Source organism: Erythranthe guttata, chromosome 3 (assembly GCF_056151865.1).
Source record: "Erythranthe guttata isolate IM_541 chromosome 3, IM_541, whole genome shotgun sequence".
Lineage (NCBI taxonomy): Eukaryota > Viridiplantae > Streptophyta > Magnoliopsida > Lamiales > Phrymaceae > Erythranthe > Erythranthe guttata.
In genome coordinates this window covers 3,147,669-3,157,605 of record NC_142535.1, presented here as the reverse complement: position 1 = coordinate 3,157,605, position 9,937 = coordinate 3,147,669, and the positions used below count along the sequence as shown (strand labels likewise).

Below are 9,937 nucleotides of genomic sequence, written 5' to 3'. Positions count from 1 at the left end.
AATTACATTTAAGCTTTCTTTAATCCTGAAGAACTAAGTAAATTAATGCATACTTAATAGTACATGAATCATGGGCAATTTAACATACTTCAATATTTCCAATTTCAATTTCAAGCAAACAAAAAAAAAATCTTTTTTTTAGGAAGAATAAAACTTTTGTTAGGCAGATTGTGCCAATTCTTTAAGAAGGATAACTCTCTCGTTACATACTAAATCAAATATAGTGGGGACTGGCAAGAAAATGCACCAAATGATTACCACTAGGTCAAATCTAGTAACAAGAGAATGCGTGTCAAATGATTGCCACTACGTTTAACAAAGGAAAACTCTCATAACACCAATCAACTTGCAATAAGCCAAACAATCTTCGGTGAATGCAGCAAATAATATGCAGTACGCTATATCGTATATATGTATGCAGATTTCCACGAGTAAAGAAATCCGCCACACTTGGGAATTAAAGATTGGCAAATATTTGTATTTCATGTTTATTTTGGAATTTACTAGAGTCCTACTTTTGTAATACTTCTATTAGGACTTTGATTTATTTTCATGTACTTTGTTCTAGTTAAGTATCTCTTATATTTATCTAGAATAGAAGTAGAAATCGACTAGGAGTCTTTTTCCTAGGTTAATCGATTTCTTTGTGTACAAGATAAGTCTTGGAAGGCTGCTTTCGCATCTATTTAAGCCTCCTAGACTCACAAGAACCGTACACTTTTTTGGGTGAAAAATCACTCTATAGCATTGAAGAATTGCTGAGACGTTCTACTGAGCAGGACTGCGCCATCGTTGCATGTGTCAAAAGATACAAATTTGTTGTATAGATCTCAAGGGAGATCAACCGCGTTTCTGAAGGGAGTTCGAGGCACGCGGTGTGGAGCTGTTGTTGGAAGAGACACGAAGTTCAAGTTGTGTACAAGAACGGCATAAAGAATTAAAGAGGGAGTCTTAATTGTTTTAATAAGTCCTATTAATGTACACTGTAAATCTGAACTAGTGAAATTGTGTTTGCAGGTCCACGTGGATGTAGGGCACAATTGTGTCTGAACCACATTAATTCTTGTGTCTTTTTATCTGCTTTCAGTAGAATATAACTGTTAACTCAAGAATTATAGGTGTAACTAAATATTGTTTCGACAACTCAAACTATTACAACTTAAGATTAATTGAATTTATAGGCATATAAATCTTCACCTTGTAATATTTCTCTATATGTAATCAATGTTAATTAACCCAAAGTCATGGGGGTTTCTATTATGTCTTAATTCTCACTTTCTCCAATTTTATTTTTCCTAGAGTTAGTTATAAAATAGTTGAAAATTTGAAAGAGAGTATTAAGTTGGTACTTACATGATTTACTTCATCGGAAAATATGTCCTTTCTTGAAATCTGCAGTCAAACTGTCAAGCTTCATCTTGAAAACTCGACAAAGAATATCAGGACGATCTTCTGGTCGCAAATTCATATTTTTTGTAACTTTCTTTGTATTTACGGTCACTTTTAATTGCATGTTATAGTAAAAATAATTATGGAAACCCAATCCAATAACATATTTATAGTGCGTCCATGAAATTGTTGAATATATCGGGTTGTTTGTAAATTTCGCTGGAATAATTATACGCGTACCAATAGGTTTGCCATTACTATCTCCACTTCCAACTTTTTTTTCCAATGCTCCTGTAGATATCAACCCAAAGTTGATCTTGGTTATGTTTTATAAACTCAATCTCTCTAGTTCAACCATCGAAAATGCATCCAAATTAACTGCTGAAATAATTTCTTTGAATTCAAGAGTACCGGACTGTCCCTAATTCTTCTATATATCTTGCATGCAAAGAACTATCTCATGGTTACACATCTTCACTTCCTACTATTACTTGTTGAAGATTCCCTCGAAGGAATGTCCTCTCTATAACCATCTTCCCCGCAAGGAAAAATTAAGGAGTACTGTAACGGCAAATAAAGAGGATGTAATTCACTAATACGTTGAAACTTCTTGGACTGTGTTTCTACTACAATGTCCCTAACCCCTTCTTAATTGTTAAAGTCTCCAACAATAAGATTTGCTATTTCACTAGCATTTGGAAGATTGTATCTATGATCATTTGTGTTTCGACTCTTTACCAATTTCAATTTTACTCCTTGCTCTCCATCTCTGGAAATACAATCACAAGCAGCTATGTATGACCATGCAAGTACATTGGAATCATAAATCATATCTTTTAATGAAGACACAATTGCCGGATCTAAATCATGTAAATTATTTCGAGATCTGAAATAATATTGATAATAATTAGTTGATATTAGAGTAATAGAAATTTTAAAAAACAGAGGCATAAGCAAATATAATTTTATGCCTGAGAATATCAACTCTATTTTGTACTTCATTTTCTATGTCAAAAATGTACAGCTGAGCAAATTTAGACATTGTAGCTTCCTCAGGTAATAATCTTCCAAGCAAATGATAATTTTTACAGGGAATAAGAAAAGTGTACGGACCGACTCCATTGGTTATAGATGTATCTATGCTTCCACCAAGAGAGGTAAACGAAAACATCATATAGTAAGATCGGATTTCGTCTTGGAAATATCTAGTACTCCGTCTATCTCTTCCAAACAATAAATTCGACAATACAGTTGGAGGTTCTTTGAAGTTAGGTAATTGAACTTTACCATTCATACAACAAAGTAAAAGTTTTGGATTTGATGTATCTTTGTGTTGGTCAAGCCTTCCGTCTTACCAGATATTGCACTACATGATTGCCAAACATAGGACTGATCTCCAAGATCATCATCATATATATATATATATATATATATATATATATATATATAGGGCAAATGGCAAGTAGGCCCATAACACATGGACTTAATTAAAAAAGGGACATTCAATTTTTTTGTCTTGCAAAAAAACCCAATACTTAAAAGTTTATTTAAAATCAAGGGAAGGGTCTTTTTTTGGACATAATTACCCATGTATGTAATGTGAAAGCCCTAAGCTCGTTTTTATGAATTGTCCGCGATTCTTCTCTATTCTCCCCCGAATCCCTCTCTGCAACTCTATATCTCGAAACTGAGCGGCATCTGTTAAGTGTATATTTTTACACTTTATCGTACCTTTTTATTTGAGATTTTGGTGTGTTTTAACGATAATTGGTGCTTAAAAAGTTGATTATTGTATTTTAGGTACAAATTGAAGAATTGGAAAAGTATGGTGTCAAAACTGCAATTTTGGAGAAAATATGGGCTAAAAGTGAAAAAATCAAAATTCTGAAGATATAAAGCTCGGACGGCCGTCCGAGTTTTAGTTCAAATTGTGGGATGGCCGTCCGAGACCCCGAGGCAGCACACTAAAGGGATTTTAATTGCACAAGGAAACTGCCTTCTTTACCAAGTTCTTCACCCTATATAAGACCAAGCCAAGCATACAATTGGAGATTTTTTTTTTTACGCAATTTCAAGAGCAACAAAGCAATAACGAAGACGAAGAATTCGAAGACTCTAAGCATATATTTATCGTTTATGACTTATTTTATTTGCGTTTTTCCTTTAATCATGAGTAGCTAATTTTCTTATTTCTAGGATTTTATTTGGAACCTTATGCGGGATTTATGAACCATTTTCTATGATATTATGCAAGTTTTAATTCCGGATTATTTCTTTTACTAGTTTTATTAAGTGCATGAATTTGATCACCTTATGTGCTTTTATGTTATTGTTAATCGCATGAATCGGAACATCGGGTTAATAATTAGAATTGTGGTAGAAGAGCCTTTGCGGTATTAACATAGGAATATAGTTAATCTCTTAGGTAGCCATTATTGAGATTTGTGTTTAATGTTGTGTTCTAGAATTAATTGCATAGGAATATAGTAATTGAATCTAGAGTATTAGAATCGTAGTACACGCGGAAGCGGGTTATGATTATTTTAGCATCTCAGGTTAATAATCCGGGTTAATTATTTGCATGCTTGAAGGAACTGGGGGAATAATAATCACATAGGGGGGAGAATAAAATCCTAGGCTTGTATACTCTGATTTAACCTTCGTTTTTAATTGCTTTCGTGCTATTGTCTGTTTAATTTGATTTTTAATTTATTTTTAATTTAGTTAATTTCCTCCAAATTTGACTGTGTAGGGTGGGCTTGATAGCAATTGGTAGAATTTAGCGTCTAGGATTAGATAATTAAATATTCCCTGTGGGTTAGATATCCGGACTTTTAGTCCACTATATTACTTGTACGATACGTGCACTTGCGTGTAGGTATTTTAACCAACAAGTTTTTGGCGCCGTTGCCGGGGAATATTTTAATTATTTATTTTATTCTAGCTCTAGATTTGAACAGTTTTCACGATTCACCCATTTACTTTTTGTTTTATTTTATTTTTTCTTTTTAGGTACTGTGTATGCGCAGGAGACTCGATCTTGCTAGAGAACCGTTTGATCCCGAAATCGAACGTACTTTTCGAGCCGCTAGGAGACGCCAACGCGCAACCAATACAATGGAGGACGAAGAACGCAGACGCGCAGAGGGTAAATTACTAGAGGCCAATGGAAACCAAGTCCAAGACCCACCCCCTCAACTTCCATTACAGCCAGCAGTTCGGCCACGCGCACTTCAAGACTACATAATCCCTACTATCGATGGATTCCGCCCATGCATCCAATATCCACCTATTGAGGCGCACAATTTTGAGATCAAGCAAGGCCTATTGACGATGCTCCAAAATAACGGGCTATTTAGTGGATTGGCGGGTGAAGATCTTCACATTGTCAATTTTCTAGATACCTGTAATTCCCACCGTCAAAACGGCGTTTCCCAAGAGGCGCTTCAATTAATTCTCTTCAAGCACTCCTTGCAAGGAAGAGCTCGCCAGTGGTTGATGTCCCAAGCCCCCCACTCTATCTCGTCGTGGCCTCAACTCCTCAACCTTTTCATGAAAGTTTATAGCTCACCCGAGAAGGACGAGAGAATCCGACGAGAAATTCATAATTTCGTCCAAGAGCAAGGCGAGCAATTGTACGAAGCATGGGAGAGATTTAAGACCCTTTTGAGGCAATGTCCAACACATGGAGTCGAACAATGGCGACAAATCCACATCTTCTACCAAGGGATTAACGAGAATGCACGAACTGTCTTAGATGCATCAACCGGAGGTAATTTCATGAGTCAATCGATACCGGATGCATTTATCATGTTGGATCAAATTGCACAAAATAGGTTTGCCAAGTCAAGCGAGAGGACGGTTAGTGGAGCCAAGAAAGTTCCCGGAGTGTTGGAGTTAGATCCAATTACGGCCCTTCAAGCCCAAGTGACCCAAATTGCTCAACAAAATCAACTCCTTCTACAACACATCAAAGCAACTCCACCACAACAAGTCCAAGCCCTTGATTCTCCATGTTGTGAAATTTGCGGTGGAAATCATTACACGCTCCAATGCCAACAAGATGTGGAATCGCTCAACTACGTCAATAATGCGCCTCGCCAATTCCAAAATCAAGAGTGGATATCACAAGGACAATATGGAGGAAATCAACAAGGCCAAGGGTATCGAAGACCTCAAGGTCAATTCCAAAATCAAGCCCCTCCTCAACAAAGCTATCAAGGCAACAATCCACCGGCCCAAAAATCAAAGACGGATGAGATATTGGCCCAATTCATGACCGCTACCCAAGCCTCGTTGCGGAACTTGGAGAATCAATTCTCTCAATTTGCTTTGAATCAAGAGAACCGTCCGCAAGGAGCATTGCCATCAAACACGGAGGACCCAAGAAAAAGGCAAAACGAGCAAGTACAAGCGGTGAGCCTACGTAACGGACGACAATTGGAAGAAGCCCCTAGAAAGGAGACAAATAATGGAAAAACAAAGGCGACCGAGGCGGCGGAAGAGGACACAAACGTTCAAGGCGAAACTTCAAGGGCAAAGGTTACACCGGCTCCTCCCATTCCATACCCACAAAGTTTCCAACCACCGAAGTTAAATGCCGAATACCAAAGCTTTGTTGACAAGATGAAGGAAATCCGTATCAATATCCCTCTCATGGAAGCACTCCAACAAATGCCAAAGTGGGTGAAGTTTGTCAAAGAACTCGTAACCAAGGGACGGAAATTGCAAGGAAACGAAATGATTCAACTCACCGAACAGTGTAGTGCAATCCTTACGAGACCTCTCCCTCAAAAACTCGGCGACCCAGGTAAGTTTACTATCCCTTGTACAACAGGAGATAAATTTTTTCGATCACTCATTGATTTAGGGGCTAGCATCAACCTTATGCCTTTTTCTACATATAAGAGTCTTGGGTTAGGTGAAATTGAACCAACGGCTATAACACTCCAATTAGCCGATAGGTCTCTAGTCTACCCAAAGGGGGTTTTAGAAGATGTCTTAGTGAAGGTTGACGAATTTATTCTTCCTGCTGATTTTGTGATTCTTGATATGGATGAAGATAGAGAAATCCCAATTATTTTGGGAAGGCCGTTTTTAGCTACTTCACGTACTGTTATTGATTGTGCTAGTGGGGATCTCACCATGACGGTGCATGACCAAACTATTAAATTTAACGTTTTTAATGCAATTAAGCGTCTGCACAATTCTAATGAGTGTTTTTCTATTGATTTAGTGGAGTCTTGTTCTTTTGAAAATTTTTATTCGTTACTCTTGGATTCTTTGGAGGCATCTTTGGTTGTAGGTAACGATTGTGGAGATGAAAGAGTGGAGGAGCAAATTTGTTGGTTAGATTCCGGCGACTTTCTCGCTCGACAAAAGTTTGAAAATTTGGATTTGGCCACCCTTACCACCACCAAGGCATTCAAAACGTCATTGGAGGAACCAGCACAGCTTGAGATGAAAGAATTACCCGCACACGTCAAATATGCCTACCTCGGTAAGAATGATACTTTGCCGGTAATTATCTCACAATCTCTATCTACTTTGCAGGAATAAAGGCTATTGGTAGTACTACGGGAACACAAGTTGGCGCTTGGATGGAAAATTGCGGATATCAAGGGAATTAGCCCTTCATTGTGTATGCACAAAATCATCTTGGATGATCAACTACATCCGTCAGTAGAGCAGCAAAGGCGTCTCAACCCCATCATGAAAGAGGTAGTCAAGAAGGAAATTCTCAAGTGGCTTGACGCAGGTATTATTTATCCGATTTCTTATAGCGCATGGGTAAGCCCCGTTCAATGTGTTCCTAAGAAAGGAGGTATGACAGTTATCCGTAATGGAAATAATGAATTAATTCCATCTAGAACAACAACGGGTTGGCGAATTTGCATGGATTATAGGAAATTAAATAAAGCCACTAAAAAGGATCACTTTCCTTTACCTTTTATTGATCAAATGATTGATACATTGGCAGGTAAATAATTTTATTGTTTTTTAGATGGATATTCGGGATATAATCAAATAGCCATTGCACCGGATGATCAACACAAAACCACATTTACATGCCCTTATGGTACTTTTGCATTTAAACGCATGCCCACTTGGTTTATGCAATGCACCTGCTACTTTTCAGCGGTGCATGATGGCTATTTTCACCGATATGGTAGAGAACGGTTTAGAAGTATTTATGGATGACTTCTCTATTTTCGGTGATACTTTTGACACTTGTCTTTGCATGTTGGCTAAGGTTTTGCGTAGGTGTGAAGAAACCAACTTGGTGCTAAATTGGGAGAAGTGCCACTTCATGGTGCATGAAGGAATTGTGCTTGGGCATAAAATCTCGCGAGAAGGCTTGGAAGTGGACAAAGCAAAGATTTCCACAATTGAAAATCTTCCGCCACCTATTTCGGTCAAAGGAATTAGGATTTTTCTTGGACATGCGGGCTTTTATCGGCGTTTTATCAAAGATATTTCAAAAGTTGCCAAGCCCCTTTGTAACCTACTTGAGAAGGAGACAAAATTCAATTTTGATGGTGAGTGTCTTCAAGCTTTCAACGAGCTTAAACAAAGGTTAGTATCCGCTCCTATTATTTGTGTACCGAATTGGGACGAACAGTTTGAGCTTATATGCGATGCTAGTGATTTTGCGGTTGGCGCCGTTTTAGGTCAACGGAAACAGAAAATTTTTCGATCAATTTATTATGCTAGTAAAACTCTTAATGATGCACAATTTAATTACACCACTACGGAAAAAGAGTTATTGGCTGTTGTTTTTGCTTTTGAAAAATTTCGCTCTTACTTGTTAGGAACCAAAGTTGTTGTTTTTACTGATCACGCTACCCTCAAATACTTGTTTACTAAAAAGGATGCAAAACCTAGACTCATTAGGTGGATTTTAATGTTGCAAGAAGTTGACATGGAAATTCGTGATCGAAAGGGTAGTGAAAATCAAATAGCCGATCATCTATCTCGACTTGAGAAAGATATAGACAAAAGCGATAGAATTTGCATTAACGAAAATTTTCCTGATGAACAGTTGCTTGCTTTTGATAATAAGGTACCTTGGTTTGCCGATTATGTGAATTATTTGGTTAGTCAAGTGCTTCCACCGAATCTTAACTATCATCAAAAGAGGAAATTTTTGCATGATGTTAAATTTTATTTTTGGGAAAAGCCTTTTCTTTTTAGACAATGCAGTGATTTGTTGGTGCGAAGATGTGTCCCGGAACATGAGCAGCAAGACATACTCTTTCATTGCCATGGTTCGGATTATGGAGGACATTATGGGGGCGAAAGAACAGCACGTAAGGTTCTTCAATCAGGTTTTTTTTTGCCCACTCTTTTTAAAGATTCGTATAAATTCGCTATTACTTGTGATCGGTGCCAACGCACGGGCAATATTTCGGCTCGCCACGAACTCCCATTGAACACGATGATCGAAGTCGAGCCTTTTGATGTTTGGGGTATTGACTTTATGGGACCTTTTGTCCCTTCATTCAATAACCAATACATCTTAGTGGCCGTCGATTACGTTACTAAGTGGGTAGAGGCAATAGCCACCCCTACTAATGATGCATCTGTAGTGTGTGCTTTCTTGAAGAAACAGATTTTCACTAGGTTTGGAGCACCACGGGCAATTATTAGTGATGGTGGATCGCATTTCTTCAATAAGCAATTTGACAACTTGATGGGCATGTATGGCGTAAAGCAGAAGGTTGCACTCGCGTATCATCCACAAACGAATGGGCAAGCCGAAGTTACGAACTGCGAAATCAAGAATATCTTGGAAAAAGTGGTCGGCCCAACAAGAAAGGATTGGTCGAAAAAACTCGACGATGCACTATGAGCATATCGCACAGCTTTTAAAACGCCATTGGGAATGACCCCTTACCGTGCGGTGTTTGGTAAAGCATGCCACTTACCGTTGGAATTGGAGCATTGTTCTTATTGGGCGCTAAAAAAGATGAATTTCGATTACAAAGAATGCAAGGAAATAAGGTTATTGCAACTCAACGAGTTGGACGAGTTACGAGAGCAAGCGTACGAGAGCAATTGGTTATACAAAGACAAAGTCAAAAAGTGGCACGACAACAACATCTTGCACCGTCAATTTCAAAAAGGGCAAGAAGTCCTCTTTTTCAATTCACGGCTTCGGTTATTTCCGGGAAAGCTTAAATCAAGATGGTCGGGGCCGTTCATAGTCCAACAAGTCTTTCCACATGTAGCTATAGAAATCAAGGACCGTGAATCGGAACGAGTATTCAAAGTAAATGGGAATCGACTCAAACACTATTGGGGAGATGGTGGCGAACGCCAAGTGGCCATGATCACCTTTGCTTGAAGAGCAAGAAGCAACGTCCGGCTGAAGACTTTAAACTTAGCGCTTCTCGGGAGGCAACCCAAGCTTTATTGTTTTCGTAGTTTTCTTTATATTTTTTTTTCGTAGTTCAAATTGTGGGACGGCCGTCCGAGACCCCGAGGCAGCGCAGTAAAGGGATTTTAATTGCACAAGGAAACTGCCTTCTTTCCCAAGTTCTTCACC

At 38.3% G+C, this 9,937-nt stretch overlaps 2 protein-coding genes across 2 annotated transcripts; both read left to right on the top strand.

The window, feature by feature from the left end:
• The first annotated feature begins 5,664 nt into the window (after window positions 1-5,664).
• On the top strand, window positions 5,665-7,019 carry LOC148771536 (uncharacterized). Its single transcript, XM_088815102.1, has 4 exons — window positions 5,665-6,199; window positions 6,311-6,540; window positions 6,679-6,889; window positions 6,943-7,019. Exons 1-4 carry the CDS (start codon window positions 5,665-5,667, stop codon window positions 7,017-7,019), a joined length of 1,053 nt encoding a protein of 350 aa, XP_088671228.1.
• A 2,255-nt stretch (window positions 7,020-9,274) lies between these two features.
• On the top strand, window positions 9,275-9,736 carry LOC148771535 (uncharacterized). The gene has a single exon (XM_088815101.1). It carries the CDS (start codon window positions 9,275-9,277, stop codon window positions 9,734-9,736), a length of 462 nt encoding a protein of 153 aa, XP_088671227.1.
• Window positions 9,737-9,937: the final 201 nt, after the last annotated feature.